This window comes from Vidua chalybeata, chromosome 5, assembly GCF_026979565.1.
Source record: "Vidua chalybeata isolate OUT-0048 chromosome 5, bVidCha1 merged haplotype, whole genome shotgun sequence".
NCBI lineage: Eukaryota > Metazoa > Chordata > Aves > Passeriformes > Viduidae > Vidua > Vidua chalybeata.
The window spans coordinates 27,512,619-27,539,523 of NC_071534.1; the positions used below are offsets into that span (position 1 = coordinate 27,512,619).

At 38.6% G+C, this 26,905-nt stretch overlaps 1 protein-coding gene across 3 annotated transcripts in view; it reads right to left on the reverse strand.

The window, feature by feature from the left end:
- DGKI (diacylglycerol kinase iota) overlaps positions 1-26,905 on the reverse strand; it is a 198,664-nt gene that overhangs the window by 106,087 nt on the left and 65,672 nt on the right. For 2 of the 3 annotated variants that reach the window (XM_053943690.1, XM_053943692.1), the window contains exons 1-4: positions 7,617-7,696; positions 5,044-5,118; positions 2,601-2,657; positions 1,858-1,923 (exon numbers count right to left, since the gene is read on the reverse strand). In XM_053943690.1, the coding sequence (XP_053799665.1) occupies positions 1,858-1,923; positions 2,601-2,657; positions 5,044-5,061 (141 nt within the window). In that variant the 5' untranslated portion in view covers positions 5,062-5,118; positions 7,617-7,696. Of the gene's footprint in view, positions 1-1,857; positions 1,924-2,600; positions 2,658-5,043; positions 5,119-7,616; positions 7,713-17,015; positions 17,125-26,905 lie in introns of those variants that run through there. The other variant, XM_053943691.1, reaches the window with a different exon arrangement.

Consider the following 26,905-nt stretch of genomic DNA (forward strand, 5'->3'; position numbering starts at 1 on the left):
TGTATTTGCACTAGCAAGTAATGTGTAACAGGGTAACATAGGCTCTGTTAGTATTCAGATTACACATAAGCATTTTCAGAGGATTTTACTTTGAATTAGCTGCAGTCTGGTCCGGTGGACTGAATTCCCACCAGTAACTGCAGAGTGAGCTTCCAATTAAGTTTAATCTAAAAGGAATTCAGTTTATTTGTTACTAGACTGTCCCCCATCTGAACCATTGCAAGTGATGATAAGAAGGAAAATTTCTTTCAAACTGCACTTTTGATCTAAGGTTGAACACTGATAGACCCCTGTGTACTCCATTTTTCAGGAAGTGTCAGCCATAGAAGATAATGGCCCACAGAGTATAAAGCCAGGCTATGCTAAGGATATGGAGTGCATTAATCCCTATCCACTTACTTATGATTTGAAGCATGAGATGAAAACTTTCTTTATTTAAACTGTAATTAATGATCATTAAAATACTTAACCATCCCATTCCAGGCATGAGATGGAACCATAACACAACAATGAGATCTACCAGAATCCTTAAGTATTCCATGAATAATACTTTTTTTATTGCTTTAAAGGTACTGTCATTCTGTTTCAATTATAATTTCCCTTTTCTTGCAAGACAAGAGAATAATAAAAGTGGCTCTTACTTGGAGGTTTTTGAAATGTTATAGTAGTGCACATGCATTTTGCTGTAATAGGAGACTGTGTGACCAGTAAATATAACTGATTTTTTTTTTGTTATAATTTTCTCTAATTCTTTGTTTCCTGGCAAAGAACAACTCTACTACAACATACTTATGTTGTTCTTAACTGGATATTTCTTATATAAGGGGAAAACTGAGATTTTTTCTGAAGTTTTCTATATTCTCTGTTTGATAGTTGGATTTCAAGACCTATACCAAGCCAGGCTGCCCATGGGGATATACCTAGCACAAGTTTTGATATGATACCTAGTATGTACTCTCACTGCAAAATCAACTCCAAATGCCTGCAGGGGAGATCCAGGCCAAGAAGGCAGAGAAGGACGGCAAAGTCATACCCTAAGAATGCTGTGTGCAAACTCCCTTGCTGCACCATTCCCATGGTACTTGCTATAAAAGAGCATCACGTTTTATTGCATGTCCTATTGCAGCTGGTAGCTGACAATCTGCATGAGTATCCAGATACAAATCTCATTTTCCTCTGACTGAAGTGCTGTGCCATGGAGATGAGACCTGGACTTTCTTACTAGTTGTAAACAGGGAGGCAAAAGTATAATACAGTGCTAAGGAAAGGAAATTTAATCCCTGTTAATTTAATTTTTAAGTATCTCTCAATATATTCCAGGGGTTATAATATTTCAGAAGACCTTCAGTAGCTAAAGTACTTCTTCCCCCTTTTGATACTTTTTTAGAAATAAACTTTTACAATCTATGAAGCAGAGGAAACACAAAGAAGTCTCACAAATCTTAGAGACTGCTGGGGAAGAAAGAAAGCAACAGCCTTTCTGTTCCAGAAGCCTAAAAAATATGCCATCACAATTTTGGCACAGAGGACAGCACTGCAAGAAAATCATATTAGCAGAGGGTCAGCTTAGCAATTAAGGCTCAAGGAGCCACAGCTTTCCTCCTCCTCCTCACTTTCAGCAGCCAGTACACCACAACCTCCCAGGACAAATGCTGTGCTCATTCCTGCAGATGCAGCTGCCTTTCTCTTCCCACATGGGAATCAGGATTGTAACTCAACATCTCAGGTTTGTCATTAGCTATTAAAAGAGGCCAAGTGTTTGTGATAGAAAAAAAATGCAGTGACTAGAAGGACCTACTGGTTACCCTGAACTCCTAAGTGCCCTGTGTCATGCTTGTGCTGTGCAGGAACTCTCACCTTTCCACACTGCTTACATTTGCCCTCCTGCCTCCGCCGGTGCACCCAGTGATGCCGCACAAAGTTCTGCAAACAAGGACAAAAAAGATGTGTTATAGGAAGCATGGGCACCTTGCACTCAGTGGTACCATCTATGTGAAATTTGTTAACAGACACCAAGGGAAAAGTCCCTTCAGCCAGCTGAGGAATTTCTGGAGCAAAATGTGCAGCAGGCACTGCAGGAAACCTCAAAAACCACCAAAACTGTAAGAAGAATAAGGACAAGGTGGTGTTTTCTTTAGCCTCATTGAAATAAGGCCAGAATTACTTCCTCAGTATTCAGGTTTTTAAATCTTTGATTTTGAGATACTTCTAAAGGGGAAAAATATTAAGAGAGAAGAAGGGAAATGAGAGGAAAATAGTTTTTTAAAAAATAAAAATACTAGCTCAAAGGCCAGGAAGAAAAACAATGCTGCCAAAAAAAAAAAAAAAAAAAAAAAAAGAAAAAGAAAAAAGATAGAATGACTGAATGAATGGGCAAAAGACAACAGAAAGGTGAAATGTTTTCTGTCAGTGTAAGTAATAGAGTGCTTCAGCTAGAATTCATTTTACATTTATTCTGGAGAGGGGAATATGTTCCACTGGGAACCGATTCTCTAAGACTCCTCTCAATCTCAAAGCACTTCTGCAGCTGCACACCAGGGGGACCAGCACACATGTGAAATGAAAAGAAAAAAAGAAATTGTCATTTGTGTATTACTTACTTCTCTTGGAGATCTGGAGCCTCCTTCTCGGAAAGTTGGTTTACAGCGAAAATTAATCTGGCATTAAAATAAAAGTGTTAGAACTTAAGGTGAGCTGAAAGAAAATTTATTCCAATATCTTGATCTAGGCTAGACTTCCAAAGTACTTATTATCTATTACAATATTAGCTTCACTAGATGAAAAAAAGTTACGTACCTGAATGTCAGAAAAATCTCTTTTCATATGCCATGTTAATTCTCCTTGCTAGACCTTGACACAGCCCCATCTTCACTAATGCTATTGCTGCCTACTCAGTTCAAATATTTCAACTGCCTCCTCCTTCTAGAAGGAAACCACTTTATCTGTTCTGTTTTTCTGAAGATCATTTGCAAACAAGTGCAGACTTCAGCTTAGGTCTCAAAAGTCAGTAGATGCTGGAAACTTCACTCTGTAAGACCTTTTTGCACATCCTATCTTTATGTCTTTATAAACAAAATCTATGGAGAAGTTGCCACTTACATAAAAAACCATGCAAATTCTCATAGATTTCTACCTTTTCCTTAGACAAGGATGTTTGCATCCACCTCCCCAACAACAAATCTTTTGGGGAGCATTGTATTGCCTCATGCAGTGGTGTTGCCACTCCAAAGAGGACAACAGGAGCTCTCATGAATGGAAAACATTTTGAGGAAGGTGAAAAGAAAAAAAGTATTTAAGAAACAAGAAGGCAGGCCTATGAGAAAAAAGTTTTGAGAAAAGAAAAATAGAAATAAGAATAGAGGGATGTAGACACTAAAAAAGACACTGAAGAAGAGAGAGACCTGCAAAAAGTCTAAAGGATATGTGAAGTAAGGATAGGATGCACTAAATGAAACAAATACAGGTTTGAGTTGACTGCCCTTCAAAGAATTAAACATTTGAAGATAAAGCACAGCTATGCTTTTGTCACAAAGGTAGAATGATCAAGTTTCTTCAAATTTAAATACAACCCTCCCCAAATAAATAAGTTCTCCCCCCATTTAATAGTTGCTTTCAAAATAATAGTTCTAGGGAGAAAAATAAAAATAATAATTAAAAAGAGGCACACACACAAAAAAGTAAACAAAATACCTAGTACATCTAAAGAAATGAAAGGCATTGTAATACTAGTCTTCTTCCATTGCTCTTCACCTGGAATTGCAACTTGTTATTTCACTGCTCAGTCATGGCAGGCTGGAAAGACCCAGCTTATATTTATTTTCCTTAAAATTAGCACCTTTGAAGAGAGGGTAAAGCAGAAGACTGATGTACTAGTTTTAAACTTTATGGACTTTTAAAAAGCCCTCTGTCTGGAGGTGGATTTCATGGTCTGCAAAACAGCACAGAGAAGCTGGGTTTTATCTAAGTGTTCATTTTCTCTGGCTGGCAATGCCACCAACTCACTGGGCTATGGAAAGTCAGCACTGCTGCAATGAAGGAAGTCATTAAAAATTCACTGGTAACATTTTGTGCTGAAAGCATGTGCTAATGTTAATTTCACTGTGTTTAAAAGCATCAGGGGTGGAAATGGTACTTCTCCAACTTGGTATTATGGCAATCACTGTGGGAGTTGTCAGCATGAGTCCAAATACTTGGAAAGGAAAAAGCCCTTTCCTTATAGAGTTGCTGCTATAAATTTGTTATGCATCAGCTTCCTTTATGAAGATCAACATTTCTAAACATATAGGAGTGAAAATGAAGCTCTAATGAAAGCAATGGGGAAATTCCCACACATATTTCTTTGCACATACCCCACCAGGAATGAAAAGGGTGGGGAGGAGATTTCTCTAGCACATTTCCAGTTAGGCATAATGGAGACAAATCTCTGAGAGGAAGACTGAAGTCAGTGATAGATATTCTGTAGGTGCTTGGGTGTGATCAAGGACCCTTGAAGGAAATGATAAGCAGAACAGATGCTCACAGAAATCATGGTAGTATAAAGGAAAGGTTTGATGTTTTCCATTTTACAGACAAAACCTTGAATTCTAAAGTTTTGAAGAGAAAACAGTATAGTCTGTAAATACAGGGGGGAAAGCTCACACTAGCATCTTATGCTGCACTGCTCATAATAAATATAACTGTCATACAATGACAGTTGGGGAATTGTAAAAGGCCAATTTTGTACATGACCGGATACTCCATTTTCAAGCTTTATTTTTTAATCTAGAAGCAGAGGTAAATTATTTTTTAAAATATTAAAAGTGTGAAAGCATTCTGTAGTTTTTTCTTTGTTTGGTTTTGGGGTTTTTTGTGGTTCATGGGGTCCAAAGTAATATACTTTAAAAAAAAAAAAAGGTGCAATTTTAAGCCAAGTTTTGGTCACAAGTACATTGTTAAAACAGCTGTGAAAACTTAATTTGACACAGAGGGTTTTCCAGGCTGAAACCTCACTAAAATAATTAGCATGTTGGCTATGTCAGGCTCCAGAAGATGGCAATGTCTCACCTTCTCTAACTGCTCCATGCAAGCGTTGTGGACCACGATCTTGCAGGCAGCACACTTCCTCCGCAGGGCAGACTTCTGCAACAGGAAAGGGACAGTGTGTGCGTGGAGCTGAGCTATGCCCAGGGGGAAAACAGTCAGCTGAAAAACAGGAGATGTTTCGCTCCCGATACAACACACTTCCCCCCTCCTTGGTGCTCTCAGTTGTGTACAAAATTAAAAAATAAATAAATGAAAAAGATCTGCAGCTCTTCTGGTTAAAACATGAACTTTTGTGAAAAAAAAAAAAAAAAAAAAAAAAAAAAACACAAAAAAAAAACAACCAGCCACAGCACTCCAGCTTGTGAACTAGAAGTGAATATCTCCCTCTAAGTAGGGGATCATGTTAACACTGCAGAGCATCACTCTAAAAGTGAGCATCCTAAGAAGATGATGAGCAAAGAGGAGAAAAATTGCACATGTAAATCAGAACTCAGATCAGTTTGCAAGAGGTCTTTTCATGCTTATCGTAAAATATTTAATTTGATGGGCCTGACCATTGCCTTGCAGAAAAATACTTGGGTACGTGGGTCATTTTAGCAGAGAATGGCAAAATTCTCAAAGAATGTTGTTAAATGCTTCTTGAAATGTTACAGCAGGGACAAAATTCTCAATTATGCTGGTTAGTTTTATTAATTTCAGTAGGGCTTTTGAAATCATTTCCATTGAATCCCCTGGGCCAAGGCATATCAAAGGCAAGAGAATACATCCAGAAGAGATAATGTATTTATTTTCTTTATTTCCATAAACTCAATTTAATGAACCAGATTGAATTAATTTTCATAGAAGTTTAACTTACAGACTTGTGCTTGAGGGACAGAAGATTTATAAATACACAGTAAGCTGAGATTTCTTTGCTTCAGATTTTTTACATTCAATTTATTCATGTCCATTTAAATATCTAATAAATGATTTCTTTATAATTTTCAGCATATTTTAAATAAGCTCATTTAAAAAATAAAAGGAACACAGCTTCAGCTCACATTATGGAATATCATTTTATTAATTATCTTAATTCTCTAGATACATCCTAACTGTACATGTTCATATGTATATGGTGTTCTAATGTTTAACCTGAAGAATCATGGCATTGTATAGCAGGCTAATCTTTCATGACTTGGTAAGTTCATGGTTTTTATCTCTGTGTTTACCAAGTTTGTTTTTTATCTCTGTGAAAGCCATACACAATATCTTATCAAATTTCCATATCACTTTCAATGCACTAAATCATGAGGAAGAACTTTCTCCATTTTAAGAAGGCAAAAATCTACTGAGAACACAAGAACCACCACACTGGGGCAGACAAAGGTCCACTCAGCCAAAGAAATCCTGTGTCCAGCTTTTGCCAGAACTTGGTGTCTCAGGACCAGTGTAAGTGCATAGCAAACACGTAGTGACAGTGACACTTCCTTTGAGTACTACCACACAATCAGCAGTTGTTGGGACTTTGCTTCAGAACTCTGAAGGAGGCATAGGCTTCTGGGGCTTGGCCTTAATGCTATTTACCATAATGTAACCAATTTGCTTGGGAAGTTTTGGGAGATGGGTATTAAATTTGGGCTATGGAAAGCATTAGCATTTTGGATCACATTGCCCTGAAAACTGGGGGTGATTAGTGGATCAAAATGCTTTGATTAGAATTAAATGCTCAGAAGGTGGAGGGGCACTGGGGAGGGTGGTAGTAAAAGCAGAAAGACAGCATCATGAAGAGTCACAGGTGGTAACCACAAATATACCAGAGAAAAGGAATTCCCTTTAACCTTTTCAGTCCAAGGGCTAGGATACTCCCTTAGAGCATTCTTTCGAACCAAAGACATGAACACAGGATCCCCACTCTCTTCCCAAACTTCCTAAATACCAAAGTAAGAGGGGTTTGGGTATTTTCTTCTCTTTTGATGAAGCAATTTAACTGAAACCCTAGGCAAAAAGAGCTCCTGAAGTAGACTGGAGGTGTAACAGTCAAAGAACAGATACTCATGGATCTGAGATCAGTCCAATGAAATGTTCCCATAGACAGCAGAAAAGCCTCAATAGGAAAAAGGTAACCTTGAACATTCCCTAATAGGAGAAGGTAAACACTCAAATATGAACGCACTCATTGCTGGTGAGTGTATTCAAGAGCATGGAAAATTCAGTTCAAACCCGTGCAATGATTAAAATTGCAGAGATTTGATCAGATCCTCCTCTCAGAGGCTGCAACAAGTGATGTATTTGTGTATATTTTCATGTAAAATAGACTAGTGTCTTTTCATATTCCTGAAACATATCAGTATTCTACTCTTTTTTCCCTTACCATGTTAGTAAAGCTGTTCATTACATACATTCTCACTGTGTAAATAATCTGGATCAATCAAAACTGGTTTGTGGTTTTTTTTTTCCTGACACTATAAGGTCTTTACCAGAAGCGTTTTACCCTTTTTGCTCTCCTTTTGGAACACAGGCAAACAATTCAAGCTCTCAAGCGACTGAGCACTGCATCAGTCTGAAAGCAGGCTTGTTACCTCAGAAAAAGAAAAAGAAATCCAAAAGTAACTCACTGAGAATTTGACTTGGCAGCTCTCCTCCCCCAGGTAACAGAGGTCCCCAGAAACATTTGTCTCTAGCCACAGATGCTCTCCATTCACAGCATTTTCCTGGGAAAAAGAAATAGTTGTTCATCTGTTTTGTGAAATTCAGCCATCTGAGCATATAGGGGAAAAAATAGGTTATTCAACAAATTTAGAAAACTAAAATAAACTAAAAAAAAAAGCGCCAAACAAAAAAAACAACTACCACACCACCAGGTATTGCTTTGGTTTTCTACAACACAAAGCCATAGCATATAACAGTATTGCCCTGGCTGACCATCCCAGCTTAAAAGATGAGTCTGAACACAGTTCAGTTAAACTTTGCTGATGTTCTTCCCACATGCTGCATAGTTTAACTGGGAATTCAGATTTCATAGGTGTGAGATGTACACAAAATTTTAAAGAAACAGAAAATTCAGAAAGATGAAACAAAAACACAAGTAATGAACTTTCAATGGGAGAAACCAAAAAAATTGAGAACTGGGCACAGGAGTAAAAACCAAAATGCTGACTATGTCTTTAGGATGATAGGATAAACTAGACTAGGGAAAATGCTTTCCTTGAAATAGCTGGGTCAACACTGTTTGTGAATACCTCAATAAAGCATTACACTACCAAGAGAGACTGGACTTGAACTTTATACATGAAAGAACAACACACTCATCTGAGAATGCTCTCAAAAAAAGGATCTACCAAGCACACTGACAATTAGGAGTGATCAACATCTAACATCATAGGCTAACATCTAACTTTGTCTTGACAGCCTCATTTGACCAAATTTGTACCTTGATTCTGTGTAAATTCTTGTTCTAGAGAAACTTGATTGTAGATGGACTATGGGTTTCACTTGCCTGTATTCCTGATGTGGCTAAAAAGCCTAAAAGTCTACTGTACACTACTTGAACAAAGTGAATAAATAGGGATTCTGTTCAGCCAGAATTAGAGCATACCAGAAAACACTTTGACAGTCTGATATTTGCTTCCCACACTGCAGAAGTCAAAAACGATGATGCTCACCAAACAGATGGCGTCCGACAGCAGGATGCTCTGAATAGCCATCTTGAGGAAAATAATTTATTTAAAATACCCCTGTCACTTTCAAAGTGATAAAATGAGATAGCTTCTCTTGCTATGCTGATTTCTTAGTAATGCAAAAAAGCAGAAGTAGCAAAATCCTTTTCCTTCTGGAGTGCATCCACAACAGCCAGGACCTAGGCAAGACTGCATATGGTGCCTACCACAATCATGGTGTTCACTTCCAGTAAAACAAGAGGAAAAGACCAACACTGGGTGTTTTTTGGTGAGAGGTCTACCTGTCTGCAGGTCTTCAACTTCATCAGAAATGTTTCAATTCCCAGATCACAATTGTTTAGGTGAGGATTTTCAACACTTTTATAATGCAAAACAATTTCTAAGAACTTGCACTAGCTTAAGAAATTCTTCAAGCCTTTCTTAGAGCGTATTATTCAGACTGTAAATTCTGTCCCTAATGTGTGTCCTTATATTGCAGCTATTTTCTCTTCAGCAGCATGATACAAGCTCACCAAAGAGTGCTTGACCTGAGCAGATTCTCTGCTGACAAAACAGTGCCAACTCAACACTGTAACCCAGAGGTAAATCTCGTAGTATATAAAAGATTGTTAGGAAAAACCAACCCTGAAAGCTAAGCAAGAAAGCACTCAGCTTCTAGGACAGAATTTTTAACAAGGAATAAAAATTATATTAAAAAATAGATTAACCACCGCTTCATTTGGACCAGGTCCACATAACTTGCCATCAGGATTTCTAAAGATAAAGTGGCCTATTTCCATAACCTGGTTTGGACTGTTCGTTCCCTATTGTTCCAGATTGTATCAGAGATTTACATGTCAAACTTTACATCACCATGTAAATAAAATTAGTTAGTAGTCTATAAGGATGACCTTCATAGTTCATGTTATTATAGAGTTCTAACACAACTAGGTAATAAAAATGTAAATAAGCTGATCTAGTATGAGTGGCAACCTCCAGACACCTGCTACCACAGAAAATTTCACAGCACTTTGTGTGAAAACTCACAATTTCAATTCTAGCAAATGGACTTTTGGAAAATCTTTCATCCTGAATCAGAGCAAAGAGCTGAGACTGCTCAATATGAAATGCCCTCCCTCAAAAATCATGCATTCTCAGTTAATTTGTCTCAATAAGATCAAAGGGAATTATTTGAACTTCACTGTTTTAAATATTACAAGGCTCTGTCATTTATATGATGAGACATTCTCTTGCCCCTTATGAAAATCAAGATGATATAGTCAAAGGAAATGCTGTGACATTTTGTAAGCCAAAATTTTTTATTCACTTCTGACAGAAAATTTTAACAAAAATCAATGCATTTCTATGAAGAATTTTGACTTCAACAAAACAGTATTTTCTACTGCAAAATTTATGGACAATATTCCACAACATTCTGGACAAAAGGGCACTCATCCCTATATACCAAGACAGAAGCTGACAGAGGTCCCTGGAATAAGCTGCTAACACCTCTATGATGATATCCTGTATAAGACAAAGCTAAACCACAGTAAAGGTTCTGTCATCACTTGTATATTTTGACACAGACTTTTTTTTTTTTTTTCATAAGATGTTTGCCAGTTTGGTTTATTCTGTACTTTATGTCTTTATGTAGGCTTTAGGATTTAATGTCTTTTAAAGAAGCAGCTGTTCTCTTTTTGTCCCTGAAGACACAGATGCCAGTCTCATGCTCTTGCCATTTTTCTCATGTTGAATCTGTTGTAGTTGTAAAGCTACACACAAAATCAGTTCAGCTAATGGAAAAAAAGTAGATATCTTATCTACCAAATCAGATAGACAAAATGACTCGCCCTGTGACCACATAACTGTTGGATCTGACACAAAGAGTGGTGGGTTAAAGATGGCTTCAGTGGGACTGATGCTTTTGGTGCCACCTCAGCTGACCCAGAAAATCACACTTTTGGGCTGGCACATTTTGCTCTGACTTGCTATGTGGAAAATGGATACTGTCCATCATTATGGATAAAACAGCAATGATTGTGGCCTAATAAAGAAAACTGTGAACTCTCTCTCCTCTCCAGCTTCCCAGCCTTCACAAATGTGTGAACTCAATGTCCTGGGAAGAAAAAGAGCCCCTGCTCAGTGAAGCGGAGGCAGCAATGCTTTCCTGGCAGCCTGGCTCACAGGGGACACACCATCTCAATATCTCTCCATCTCCCAGATGGAGACCTCCCACTTGATTGCTCCTGATCCATTATCACCTTAATAGCAAACAAAAATAATTTCAGTATAGCAAACATTCCTTGCATACCAAACAAATACCACACACAATCCCCCCTGAAGTGGAAGAGAAATAAGAATTCAAGGACCAGGCGTTTGGGAATCATGTAATTACATGCGCGTATTCGTGACTTGCTGTGCACATTTCATTGATTGAACTAGATTTCTTCAAGTGCTCCAGCATAGTAAATGACAGAGCAAGAGTCACCATTTTTTTAATGCCCACCACTATCTCCATACCTCACTGTTCCTCAGACTGCAGTCAGCATGGTTTCAAAAGCAGTGGAGATAAACCTGGCTGTTTTAATTTGCCATGTCAAGAAGCTGTACTTATTCAGCCAAACAAATAAAGCAGTCAGCCCAAACTTCTAGCTCAAAAGAGCTGTAACTCCAATTGTAACAGGAGGAATGGAACTCTCCTCCACTCCCACTATGACTGACATTCCACAAAAAATTATTTAAGAAAAATCTCTAAATTAGATCAGTAAGAAAATTTTCCCTTTGTTAACCCTCCAGAAGAGAGAAGAATCTTCTTGCAAATACACATTTGGGTGATACTTATGATTAGTGTAAAATCAGTGGTCATCAATCTAAACTTAATTAAATATATTTGAAAGCAAAAATTACTAATTTTGGCCCTTTTTTAATGAGATGACTATTGAGTAGAAACAAATTTGTTTGGATGTCTCCTTCCCAAATATCTTTCTGTCATGTTTGGATAATGTTTCACCTTTAACTCTGAAATTTCAGAGTTTGCAATACTCATGTTGCAAACTGGAGTAGTGCCTCAAATATTTTCCTGTTAATATACATTCTCAATTTTAAGTCCATCTTAGCACATTTTAATTTGGGAATACATTTCATGTAGAGGTCACCTATTCTTTAATTATTGCAAATGTAATACGTGGACATAGAGCAAAACAAAACAGCATAGGGGTACGTTTCTCCTTTCCCCCACCATACTTTCCAACATCTCAGCATCAATTGCCTTTTGAGATCCCCCTGAGCCTCAGCTGAGAGATCACCTGTATACAGAAGCAGAATAACAACATTTGTCTTCATAGAGAAGCAATGTTCAGATGCTATCAACTGAGATGATGATTCCCCATGTCCTCATGAACCACTACTTCAGCTGATAACAGCTGCATTTCAGCAACATGAAAAAATACATATTTTCTAGATGTCACTTTCTGCAAAATCACTGCATCCTCTACGCCACTGGAAAAATACAAAGATATGGCCACCATTCTGAAATATGACAGACCTCTTTTCTCTTTAGATCTCTCTGGAAAGAATATCAGATCTCAAACCTTCATGAACAAAAAGTAGCAAAGTAGAACTACTGATCCAGAGCACAGCACTTCAAGTGTCAACTGTACACAACAATTCATCCATTTTTAAATATGCATGGGGCTTGCACTCCTCACTACATAATTTGATCTAGAATTCCTATCACCTCCTCATCTTTTTATGTGACTAATGGAATACCCCAGGATTCTCCTTTTGTCATGAGAGCATATAAAAATAAACATCTCTTTTCAACTGAAAGCTTAATTCCCAATTACAAAATTTAGCCTTGAAGACCCTCTAAGGGAAGAGAAATACATCCCCCAGTGTAAAAGTTATATAACTTTTAGGAAGTTATGATACAGAAGCCAAACCATTAATGGCGAAAATAAATAAATTTATCTAGAATGTGGGAAATGTTTCATCATATGCAAAACATGTGCTACTGTATTAACATATAGGCTAATTATCCAAGCTTTTGTACATCATTAGGCACTAATTAGGCACTTCTAATATAGACACTTACTGTCCATAAAAGTAAGCAGACAGAACTACTGACTAGTACCAAAAAGGCACAGAATATAATGCAACAGACTCCTTTAAAAGTCACATTCACTAATTTTAAATACCTCACTGATATAGGTCACTTGATGTCTATTTGTCTAGCCCACACCCCAATCAATTTATCTACAAGGATGTGATGGAAGATGGTGTCAAAAGCCTTGCAAAAGTCAACACAATGGCCTTTGCTCTCCCCTCATCTACCAAAACAGTCATTTAATCTGTTAGGCTGGTCAGGCACAATCTCCCATCCATAAATCAATGCTAAATACTCTCAGTCACTTCTTATTCTTAATATTTTTGGAAATTACTTCCAGAAGGATTTGCTCCACAACCTTCACAGAAATCAGGGTAAGATTGATTAGCCTGGAGTTCCCTGGATCCTCCTTATCCTTCTTGAAGGCAGAATGGACATTTGTTTTCTTGCAGTCCTCAGGAACATCCTCTGACCCTCATGACCATTCAAAGACAACAGACTGTTCTAGCAGTGATATCAGCCAGCTCCCTCAGCACCTTTATGTGCAACTCATCAGCTCCCATGGACTTCTGTATGTTCAGTCTAAGTATTCCCTAACTTGATCATCCTCCACAAGACTTAGTTTTCTTTCTTTCAGACCCTGGTATAAGTGACCTGGGACTGCTGAAGGCAGCTCTTACCAGCAAAAATGGAGGTTAAAAAAAAAAAAAAAAACGGGACTGAGCAATTCCAATTTTCCATGCCCTTTGTCACCATATTCTCTGCCCTATTCAGTGGCAGCCCACCATTTTTCCTGCTGTTGCTATCACTGATGATTTGCCTACAGAAACCATTCCTGTTACCTTTCCTGTTCCTGTTACCTTTCCTGTTCCTGTAAGATTCTACACTAGATGAGGTCTGGCTTTCCTTACTCCATCCATGTGGAATCAGGCAGTGCCTTGTACAATCCTCCTGACCCAAGCCTGCTTCCACATATTGCCAAATGCCATTTTTTAACTTCTAGTCTGACACAGTTTTCTGTTCTTGTTAAGACCTAAAAGATTTCTTTGTCTTTTACACACATAATTTATGGTATAAACTGTAATATTTCTCCTCTAAAAAGCATTCAGCTTGTACCCAGAGGACTCCAATTCTGCATTCACTGAGCAGAAAGCATATATCCGTCAAGTTTTTTCATTGACCACCAAGAATGGAAACTGAATACCTTCAAATGCCTCTTAAGAAGTGGGGGAAAGATTCTGAGCCTCATTGTCATGGGAGAAGGAAAGAAATGGGCATCAACAGAAAAAAATGCACTATTAAAAAAAAAAAAAAAAAGATTTAGGGATGTTCAGCACTCTACTATTCTAGTGGCTGTCAATAGTTTTGTAGGCACCACAGAAAGCAAGAGCTAGAAGGCAGTAATTAAAAGAAAATTACAGGAAACCTTATGGTTATAATCCTTAGTAGAAAATGGTAATAGAAAAATACACAAAGACCTGGATCCTCAAAGGTGCACAGACAGTGTATTGGGTGGCTCAGTGTGTACTCATTTGAGAATCTGGGCTAGAATTACCTGCTTTATTATTTAACACTTGGGAGTGATGTCTGAAATGAAGGTGTGTGGGAGAAAGGTATAGGCATAAACATATCACAGGGGCAGCCATTTAGGTAAATTCCTTTTTGGTAAGGCATCCCCAGCACTCCCCTCTGGTTATTATAACACCTACTCCACACACTCTATTCTGTATGGCCCTGGTGTGAAAAGAGAACTTTAAAGTATACAGCAAAGCTACAACTTGAACTAAGTGTAACAAATGTGATGAAACTGGACATTTGTAAGTATGTTAGGGAAAAGAAAGCTCAGGGAAGAGTGACAGTAGCAAGAACAATAGTAAAGAATACTGGGGGGGTTTGTGTAAAAAGTCTTAGGGGACATGAGAATCATCACCTCTATTTTACAGCTATAGAGGCTGATGTATTGAGAGAAAAAACAACTCCTCTGAGCTCACTCACAAGGTAAGTGACAGAGCAGAGAATGGAATCCCACACTCTGACTCAGTGCCCTGTTCACAGGTCCATCTGATAATGGCAAATCCCCTGCAAGGAACTCTCAAAAATGGAGGCAACGGCCAGAGAATTCTTTCCAGTTATTACTGTGAAGACTGTGGTAGAAAATATCTCCTGACTTTTAAGTCAAGAGACAATTTATGCTCATGTCACTTAGACTTTGGAAAGATCTCCCATCATATGTCCTTGGAGAATCATCCTCAGAAATACTAAAGAGAAGGATGATGAATATGAGGATGCAACACACACTGATCAATGCTGCCTTCCAGTGATTAAATACAAAAACTTCTTGTCTGGCTCTGAAACATCAATTGAAATATCTGTTCACTCTGCCAAATATACCTCTGGACTTAATTTAAAACTTAGAGCTTTTTTCTCTGTTGAAATTCACTACATATTAAAAACCTTTGGTCCACTTCAACCTCCCCACATCTCCAAACCTCACTTCCATCATACCTCAGATTTGAGAAATACCTTTCTCCTTTTTACCAGTTACCACAGCTGGTCAGTTCAGTCTCCTCCCAGCCACAGATGTCTTCCACTCACTATCATGTCCCTCTCCCCACATGACACAGAACTGCTTCCTTTCTCCAATCAAAGTGTGAAGTAAAGCAGCAACACCAGTCTGAGAGGCTGCAAACAGCTAAGAAATTGAACTGATCAAAAATCTAAACCATAACCATGGAAATAAGCTAAAAAAAAAAAAAAAAAAAAAAAAAAAAAAAAAAAACCAAAAAAAAAAAAAAACCCCACACAAACCCCAAAATATTTAATCAATTTTTACCAACTTATAGCAAATCTTGCTGTATTTAAGTATAGGGATCACATGAGGTAAAAGGAGTAATCATCATGGGATCATGAATCACCCTGGTAAAGGAGTAGCAGACAATTGGCTGAGCAAGGGCAATCTGTGCTTATTGGACTTGGGGTTCAGATTTTTTTTTTTTTTTTGCAGGTATTGTTGCTGTTGCTTTTTCTAAGTACAGTTTTCAAAGGTGTTTAATTTAGCTGATGTGCTTAACCCTTCACTGATGTGACTGATCCTTCAGATTTCTACTGAACAGCAGTGATGACTCAAGACAGGCATTTTTACTACCATGCTGAATCAGCACCTGGGTTGCTGGAATGAAAGAATAAGGTATTCTCCAAAGCACTTCCAAGAGGATTCTGTGCAAGCTTTCAAACTGCAGACCTCATAGTGAATCTAATCCAGCTTCCTGCAACACAGCCTGCAAAATTTCATCCCCTTAAACTTTGAGTGCAACACCTGGAGTTCAAGAAGAGCAAGCCATTTAAAAATCAATTCTGTTTTGGTACAGAGAACAAAGATAAACATAAGCCATATTTATCAAAACAGAAGTTATCTTCAACTCAAAGATGCTTGGGTGGCTGGTGCCTTGATACTGCAATGTATCAACCTCTTTACCAATAGCCAAGGGTAAAATCTGCTGCACACTTTGCTTTGATTGAGACATTTTTGTGACCTGCTGGCTTATGCTCATCTTTTTAGCTCTTACCAGTGCATAACCACATGGAAGGTGTGTGGGGATGGTTCAGGGGAGGTACAGACTTGCCATTAGTAAAAACAGAGAGGGTGGCCAAACCCTGCAACAGTCTTCCTAGAGAGGTGGTTGATGCCCCATGCTTGCCAGTGTTTAAAAGACGTTTGGACCATGCCTTTAACATTTTGCTTTAACTTTTGGCCAGCCCTAGAGTGGTTCAGCCCAGAAACATAAAAGAGCAAGACAAGGGGTGGAAACATTGTCTCCATGTCTGCACACGAGCTTGGGCTCAGAAGAAATCTAGTCATACCTACCAAGAGCTGTGACCAAAGATTTCAATTACCTACTCTACAGATGCAGACAACTTTACATGTGTCTTCAGCCTTAAATTTTGGCCCATCAAACAGAGGCCCAAAACCCTGCTGTGCTAAAATTAGATCAACCTTTGATGGCAGACTTTGTCGAGAAGGAGGTGGGAAAATGTAACCAGATAGCTTCCAAGCTGGAAAATCTGTCCTTTTTTGCTCAAGTCCCCACAAGTTTTCATGTTTCTGCCTTGTGCTTCAGCTCATAATAGAAGCATGTTCCTAATGACTAACAGCAATTCTGATAGCAACATGATGTCTTATGTTGATTTAAGGATGGAGAGGGCAACAACTAGAGATACCGCTCAAACTAACTGCCAAAAAACCAAACACCTACAGTCCACTCTAAGGCCGCTCTTGGTTCCTTCACAGGTCCATTGGTGACTGGAATGTTGAGGGAATGCACAGGAGCCAAGTGCTGGAGGCCTGACCTGGAGATTGCTTTCCTGCAAATTGAAAAGAAAAAGAAAATTGAGCGTATATATGAAGTGTATATGTAACAAATATATCTCTCCAACATAATTACCCAACATTCTCCCCAGCCTTCTCCAGAAATCAGAGGAGGCATCAATGCATTTCATTTCAGCTTTAGTGAAATGGTGCTTGAATGCCATCTCCTGCTAAAGCAGTTTAGGAAAAGAATAAAGCAACCTGATCACTGGAAATTACTGTTTAATGGAGATCAGTTACTCAGCTGGCACTAAGCTGAAATGTCAAATCCAGTGGACTATCTGTGGTTATGTTTGTCAGTGTCAGTGGAGTCCTCATGCATTTCACCCTTTCCTTACACACCAACTAGATCTGTTGAGTCAGTTGATGCATAATTCCAAATACCATTCATAGGAGACAAAATATGAGTTTATACAAAGAATCAAACCCTTGTTGTTTTTACTTAGCTTATAGGCTGGAAAAAGTCATCTATCTAGCATCCAACTACATAAAACAAGACATGGGGACACCACCAGGAAGGGAAACCATAAACTGCTACCTTCCTTGATCATATCAGAATCCCTCAAGGAATTACAGTTTCTTTCCACTTCTTTTTCTATTTCAGTTCTATCTTTCTGGTCCAAAGTAATTTTTACAGCTCTTGAGGCATAGATGCGACCTTCCTCAGAAGTCACAGGTGGTGGCCAAAAACACTGCTGAAGCTGGCTCCAGAGTGCTGAGGGGACATCACCCCTGGGATGTCCACCCTCAGGTGCAAGCCCGGTATGCTGCCAATACAGAGCTCAGCTGCACCTGAGCAGTCTGTTTCCTACAGCTTCCCAACACTATTGTATTGTAGGTATTAGAACTTGACGGTAGCGGCCAAAAGAATCTCACTGCTTCAGCTGCAGTGATTCGGAAGAGGACAAAAATAATCTCTGAGATCTCTCCCTTTGTAAGCCAAATACACACATCCCCCACAAAGTAAAATGACAGGCTGTTTGTGTAAAGTGCATTTTTGTGATACTGCTCCCACAGTACTGCAGCTATTTATAGCATCTCCTCATCTTACCACTGTCCCAAGGCAATAAAGGTCAATTGAGCCAGTGGAGACAATCCAGGTCAGCCATATGCTAAACAAATCTTTTCATTGTCCTGAAAATATACAACGCAATATATATCTGCAGTAAAGGAGCTTGGAAGCCTCGCTGCTCACAGTGCATGTCTGGAAAAATAGAGGGAACTGAAGCAGAATCTATTAAACCCCCTCTTTTGTGGGCAGCATGAACAACTCAGAACATTAACATCAGCCACTGACCATCCAATACCCTCTTTCTACTTAATGTGGGCAAGACTTTGACATTAAGGGTTTTTTTCCCTAAATATTTTGCATTTGATAAAAAAGGGGAAGAAGCCCAAGGAAAATACTTTAACTATCTGGCAATGTACCAGGAGGGAACAATTTAGCAAGAAAGATTTTATGCCAAATATATAAGCACAACATAAGCTACACATCTCAATAATTGGATTAAACCCTTAGAGAAATGAGTTACACGAAACTAAAGAAGTGCTTTTAAAATATATTTTTCAAGAAAACTTTCCAATATTTGGCAGTTTCTTTCTATGCTGTTTTTGGTATCAATGTAGTTATTCAGGCTTCCTAAACACAAGAGCACGTTCTTGTGTCTATTTGTGATTCATAACACGCTCATTTATTTGGGTGGAAACAGGGCAGTATCACTTTTTCCACTCTGCATCAGTGACAGGGAAAAAGCAAGCCTACTGAGGCCTGTCCTCACAAGAGAGGAAGGTAAATATGTGTAATGAGTGGTTGCAGACATCTCAGCAGCAAGCCTCAGATACTATTTCAAGTCAGAATTAGAGATGCACAAGCCTCCCACAGGAGAACCTGAGACTTGACCCACATTTCTTTAAGAGCAAGCTGAGGCTGATGAGCCTTTTTGGGGGAGACCTGGCACAGTTTTATGCCAACAGCCTGCCCTTCCTCTGCATGCCAAGCTGGATTTATGGTTTGTCTGGAAAGTACACATACACAAAACACAGGCATGACAATAATGCCTTTTTTTCCTTTCCTGGTCTGTTTTAACATGTTTAACTTAAAATTATCTCAGGGATTGCAAATTTGTATGAGCCAGCCAGAAGTGATCCCTAGGCCCAGGAACAAGTCAAAACATGTCTACTTTTGCACAGTTTCTTATCAGAATTTTCTCTCAGAGCAAAGAGAGACAAAGTGTCAAAACACACCATATGCACTGCAGAAGCCTTTCCCATTAAAAAAGGAGGCCAAGCTAAAGAGGAAACACATGGCCTTCAAATAAATATAGACAGACAAAGGAAAAATGGGAAAAAGGGGGAAAGGTAAGGTAGCACAAATCTGATAGCAGAGCAGATGCTGAGTATCCAGGTGACCATATCTCATATTACTCTGACAAATTACACCACCTGGCCCTTTTCCAATGGCAAGGTAACACAAATGGCTTTTAGTTATCTTTCCCAGAAATTTCATCTCCACTGTGCTGAGTGCATGAATGGAAACACAGGCTTGACAGTCAGCCTTTCCCATAGAAATAATCCCTGTTCCCTGATAAGAGACAGACAGAAAAATCTGTGGTCTCATCATATATTCCATTCTTCAGATGATGAGGAGCACAACTTTGCTAAAACGGGCACAATCAGTCCAGTTGCTGGTGTAGTAACCAACAGCTAGGAAATATTTCATCATAAATAATGAGTTGTATTTTGATAACTACTTTTTCACATCCAGTAATCAGTTATTTGTAGTAGATATTATTGACTTAGCTAACACACCACCGTTGAGAACAGGCATGGGTACACATAAATGCCTATGTCATTGAATATACAACTAACAAATATATCTGATATTAATTCCATAGATACCACAAAGGAAATTCTTTAACAGAGCAGTCAGCTGTCTTGAAAACCAAAAGCAATCAGACAGTCAAGACATTCAAGTACTCTAACTGACTTTTTTATTTTTTAAAAGCATTACATTTGCATTTTGCTGGAAAGTCAGGCAAGACTCAACCTACTTATTAGATCAAAGGATACATATTTGATCAGGGGAGATTTGAGCTTATATCCCAGCCTTTGGCTTTATTGAGCCTTTTCCTCCCTTGAAGGCATATAAGTATCCTCCAATGAGTTCTTTAGACTGAACAATTTTACCTGAACCTTCAAAGAGCACAACAATTAGTCAATAGCATGCAACTTATTTCAGTGCTAAGAAAAAAATCTATTTGGAATAGAAAGAGTAAGCTACTGTTGCATGTGGTTAACAGCTTTGACTGTCAATTTAGCTGTCACTGGTGTTGGAGTTGCTGCCTTTCAAGGCTGGGATTATCATCCTCCTTTGTATATGAGCATTACTATTGGGGTAGTCTCTCAGCTGCAAGGTTGAAAGAATATAAAAATGCAGGGAGACTGGCTTCCACAGATCCTATGGCTAGGAGAGATGTTTTTATGAGTCTTTTCTCAAAGTTAGCCTAGATATTTACAGAGAAAGGGACAATCATTTGTATAATGATGTTTAAGTTACAATAGCCCTGACTTTCTTTGCATATTCAGTGTGGGTAAACTGTACACCTGCCAGCCCTCAGCTTTGCCAATTAGAGCTCTAAAAGCCCTGTACAAGGCCAGACAGCACCTGTATGCTGTATGAACAAATTATATGTGCCTGAGTTTATTTGGAGGTGGCTTTCACTCCTGCAATTTGGTGCTTATGAATGTTATGAAGAAAATGTACTGGCTAATTTCTGGCATTATTTAAGTTTTCCCCATGCATCTCTGCTGACTGCACCAGGACCCTGAAAACCCACTGTTCCCAGCTTGCCTTCTGGGCATGCATTTTTCTCATTTTCAGCTGACCACTGGGCAGTGATTATTTCACTGCAACATCGATTCCCAGATTTTTTGCATTTGCTATGAAAGGAGCCAACTTCAGCCAAATTAAATAATCTGTCTGGTGCACAAACCCATTCCTGACAGTAGCAGGTTTTTAGAGAAGAACTGGCACAAATTGGGTGATCCTTCCTCTAACATACTCCAGTCACAGTTTCCAGTAATCAGTAGTTTAAGGACTTCCTGAGATGAAGGCTGCTTCCAGACCTTTGCACTTAATAGCCTGTAATGGCTTTTTACTCTAGGAATGTGTTGGTCCTTCCCTGAATCCATTTATAGTCTTGGTCTCCACAGCAGGCTATGTAATATGCTCCACAATTTAATTATGGGCAATGTAAAGTACTTCCTTCGTCTGTTTTTAAAATCCTGCCTGATAATTCAATTGCTGTATCATATTGTAAGTAACAGAGAGTAATCACTTGGCTCTCTACACCTTTTGTGATTTTATGAATCTATTGATATACCCCTTAAAACACCACAATTCCAAGTGGAAGCACCCTAGACTACTTTGACTTTTGCTAATCCTGAATATTTTCCATCTTTATCAATATTCTGTAGCTCAATTATGGGTTTTTTTGAGGTACAATTGCCAGAACTAGAAAAAATATTCAACATCTGGCTGCACCAGAGTGGTGGTGTCATCATACTTTCTGCACTATTCTCTTTAATTATCCAAAGATCTCTTTCCTGAGTGTTAATTGATAATACGAAGTCCAAACTTGATAGCTTTTTAATCCTGCACATGCATTATTTTCCCTTCACCAATCCCACATTTCAACTGCAATCTGCCTCAGAGTCATTCAGCATCATGAGATCCTTCTGAAAATTTCTGCAATCAGACCATGCCCACTCTAACTGTGTAAAACAAGCTTTGCCCCCTTTCATTTTGCTTCCAATGCAACTGCTCCCATCACAGCACTGCGCCCATCACAGGTCCCCAGTGATCCTCACCAGTAAACACCTAGGTAAACCTGAGCACCACCCTATTGCTTGATACACAAACAATTGTTTAGCCATGAGGACACCATGCCTTCCACCCCTGGTTTCTATACCAGAAGCTGTTTCTCTTACCAGATCAAAGTTTTCTGGAAGCCCACAGGAGCTCCTCTTGGCCAGACCACCCCAGTTCACAGGCCTCATGCCTCTGTCACAGCAACCTCTGCAAGATTCACCAGTCCTGGTATGGAGAAAGCTGTGCTGGCTCTCCTCCAGCACATCACATTCAGCAGGGCATTTACTAATCCTGCATCTTACCAGCAGCCTTACCAGTTTCTCTGATTAGAACTTGCTGCTGGGTTGCCCCATCAGCACTCTGTGAACCCAAGTGACCACCCCACTGCTTTAGGAGTAGAGCTCACTTAACAGGGGATTTATAAAACCATCTCAGCAGTTTCTTATTTGAATTACACCAGAATACTTAGCAAAATCAAACCTTAGTGATTAGTTACTGCCCCTTTTGTGGTCATAAGACTCCTACATTAACCTTCAAGTTTTCCTCAGGTTCATCTGCACAAGTAGCAGCTCAGCCTAGGACACTCTCAAGCACCCTCAGCAGTGAACATTGATGCAAAAAATTCAATAAGTACTGAAAGAAACAGCCCTTTCAAAAGTCCTCATGAAATGCTTTCCTAAGCATCTGTCACTCCCTGCTGCCCAGGGAACCAGTGTATGGAAAAGACAAAATTTGGGTAATTTCCCGGTCAGTCAAGATCCACATCACCAATACCCCAAACAAACCTTTTCTGCCTCTCTCTCCACCCCTCACCACACAAAGCTGTCTGAAAAAAGGTGCGTGGAAACTGGCACATATTAATGAGACACTGCAGCTCTATGCAGCTCTGGGCAGCTTTGCTTTCAGCCTCAAGCCCAGCCTTCCTCTGCCTGGAGTGGCTCATGTTCACTAGAGACTGACCTGAAAAGAGTGAAACAAATTCTCACTACAACAAACTTCCCAAGTGCCTCCAACAGCAACCACAGAACTGTAACACAGTGCATCGACTCCCTGGTAAGTTCTGCTAGGAACATTTGGATCTACCACATCAATAAACACTTTATTCAGCTTGTATTGAGCAGCTACAAGACCAAACAGAGCCATCAAGCCTTCCAACAAAAGGAATTACGAGGCAAAGCAAAGGGAGCAGAAAATAACTGCAGGGAATTGGATCAGGTTAACAGAGGAAATGTTTCTATGACACAATGATGTCTTTTCTGTGTCAACACTGCAGCTCACAGACATTTCTGTGTTATGCACATTCTTTAAAAGGAAGCATTTTGGTATTCTTGACCCTCAAATTCTGGGTGCAAGAATGGCAGGTTACTTTTCCTATCCCAAAAGAATAAAATGGATTCATGAAACAGGTCGTGTGTTACAAGAGGCATTCACAAGTTGTGGCATGAATATGTTTGCAGTTTCTTCAATGTAGACATGCAAATCATCACTGCCCTGTGGTTATACTTGGAGCTTGATTTAGTGTCAAAATAGTGCAAGTCCAAAAGCCAAAGATCTCTACTATATATCTTTTCCTCTTCTCTGCTTCAATTGACCAGTAGGCATACATTAAGCACCAAATTTTATCTTTTGGAAAGCAATTTATGGCTTCAATTTGATCCTGAACTGTGCTAAATTATTCAACCCCTTAAATCTTATCTTCCATCAAGAGTTCATCTTCTCAGAAGCCAGAGAAAGCACACAGTTTTGTGTCAGCTCCTATCAAGGTGACCAATATATCTTGTCCCAGATCTGTAAGTCACTTCAGAGTCTCTATTGCACTAAAATCAGGGTGACTTTGTTCCTGCATGCTTTCATTGGCCAGGCCCTGGATCCAGCTCATTCCCCTGGAAATTGTAACAATCCTCATCTGCAATGTTGAAAACTGAATATGGCTTAGATTCAAGATGTGGATAGTTAATGAGATAATTATAAGAAAAAGTCAAAGTCATGTGGAATTCTCTCTGAGCTCCTATCAGAGCTCAGATTTCCATATATCAATGGTTAGCACCCATTTTTTCTTCCTGCTCACTTTAGGAGTTTTTTTGCCTTTCTCCTAATTCATTCTCTAGATTTCTTAGCAAATAGGATAAAACATGAAGGAGACTTACGGTACAAGGCAACGAAATTTTAGGACCAACAGGATTTCTCCCAATATTTTGTTTAAAATTTCTGAAAAGATATGTACAAATAGGGTGCTTTCTCTTGCCACAAAAAGTGACAGGCCGTGGAGGACTCTTTGTAGTAACAGAAATGCCTGCATTAAGATTCATGAGGAGGAAAGGGTAAAAAGTGATACAGTTGGTGATGCAATTAAGATGAAGAGTATTCTCTATCTCTCTAATTTACTGAGAAAGAGACAAACAAAGGAGCCTAGGAAAGCTGGGGATAAAAAAGATACAGAAGCTTTCTTCTGAACTGGTTTATTTTGCTTTATTTTTGCTTCAGTCAAAACCAATTTGTTTCAGAAAAGGGTTTAAATTTTTTCTAGTCTGTAGCTTTTAAAGCTATGAATATATCAGACCTGGAAAGGACCTTTTAGGTCATGAAATCCAGTCAACTCTATTTCAGGCAAACTTATCATATGTTTGAATTCACAAAGTTAAAGACCCATTTCAAATCTAGCCCAGTTGTAGCTTCCCTCTTATTCCTACTGAGAAGCTATGCTAGATCTCCACTCTTTTCATCATTAAAATCCTTTTTTTTTTTCTTTGTAATTTCTATCCAATATGCATGCCCCTGCACAATCTTTCTTAAATTCATATTATTAGGATTTTCACATTTTATCCAAAGAGTTAAAGTTGAACTGACAACCAGTGATTTTATATGATCCTTCTACAGAATAAAAGGCGTCTGAAAGTTTTGATCCAGAAATCTTTAAACCTTCGGATCAAAATCCTTAGAGTGAGTTTATGTAGGGCAGAGATGTGCAGAGGGAGTTAGAAGCTCACATTTCAAAGATTCTGGAATCAATCGAGTAACCAAGATGATAAAATTTAATCACTGTCTTTCCAAGTAAACAACAAGAAATGCTCTAGGGAACTCTGAGCATAAATGATTTCCAGCTGCATCACAGACTGGACATCAGCATTAGAGAAGATTGATACATTTTTTTAATACTTCAGAAAGCAAAAGAAGTCTGAATGGGAATCATTTTCATAACACATTTTCATACATTTCATCCAGACAAAAATCATGGGCTATGCAGGACCTGCATTCTGTTGCTCAAGTGCAGACAAACAGTGGTGACAGCAAATTGGATAGACATGACTATGGTAAGATTGTGACCTTTTTTGGAATATATATATTCCAAAAAAAAAAAAAAAAAAGTGCAGATACTCTGTATTATCATTGCCAACCAGATTAAAAATAATTAAGCTCTTTTTTTCAGGGTGCTTCTTGGTGGCATTAATCAATATTCATTTGATCTGGAAGATAAGGAGAAGGAAAACAAAACAAGATAGGGAGGAAGGGAGGAATTTAGAGCAGCATTTTAACATTAGTCTTGGAAATGTTTTCTTGCCACTCAGATGCTAGCACATGCTTTCTAAAATAACTTAATTTAAGGTAATTTCTATATCAGACCAGGATCCTTCGTTGGCATAAGCTATTTACACAAGCTGAAATGTCATTATGATTCAAGGACTATATAGCCTCACATAAACTATAAAATATACTACTATGTTTTTATCCTTTTCTACAAATCCAATGTGTGCCTTGCAGTTTTGCACTCTAAGCTTCAGACAGTTGCTTCAAATATGGATTTTTTGGAACCTTTCCATGCCAATGAATCATTAAGTGTTCTTTTCTTTCCTTGTGTGGTATCTTTTCCTTGAAAATGGAAACACCAAAAACTGTGATTGTCCATTTCCTCGTTTTTCCCCATTATAAGCTTTCATTTAGCATGCAAGGGTCTCAGAGGGGTTAAAAATAAAAATCTTCCATTTCTGAGCATGCAAACAAAAATTGAAAAGTTAATGGAGATTCATACTTACTAGACAAAAATAATTCCACAGTTTATAGACAGCGGATTTAATAAAAAAAAGGAATATTATAGGGGATGCCAGAGCAAGTTCGTTATCAAGTACTGATATAAGAATCAAATTTTCTTCCTTCCAGATATATAAATACCTAGGACTCAAGGAAAGACCCAGAATAAAAGCAAGCTTTTAAACAACATAAAGCAACTATTTTTTTTCTAACAAAAGATTTTGCAAGCACACAGGACAGAGAAATACCCTCTCTTCTGAAAAGCAAGTTAGACTTTCACACTCCGAACACAGAGTCTAGAGAGCAGAGCAGGGAAGGGAGTTCAGGCTTTGCCTGCATAGTTCATGGAAAAAGAAAAAAGAAAAAAGAGGGGAAAGAAAAAAGCTTACATTTACTTTTCAATAGAGTGACACCCAAGAAAGATAAAAATATAAAACTACCATTCACTAACCAAATAAATTTTGTATTTTCTCCCTAAGGAAGGAAGTCCAGCAACTGAGATAAGATGAAGGTTTTCTCCCCCTTTCCCTCCCCAGGATCCTATGAGATACAAAAACTGATGCAAAAAAAAAAAAAAAAAAAGCAACAAGTGCCTTTTTCTTTTCATTCCTCACCACAAAGACTACACAATTTGATGTCATCTACTGCTGTGCTTAAAAAATATTGTTTTGATCACCTGAGACAAGAAGCCCTTAATGCCTCAGGGTCTGGTAGCTGTCAGGTGAGACAAGCACCACCACGCTCCAAGCACCTGCACCTTCATCCTCTCCATACCATCCCCAACTTTCTTCCTTTCCCTCTGGCATAGTTTTTATGCACCCATGCCAAGGAAGCAGATGTGTGTCCACCACTTTCAATTCCCTCTGTTTGAAGCAAACTGA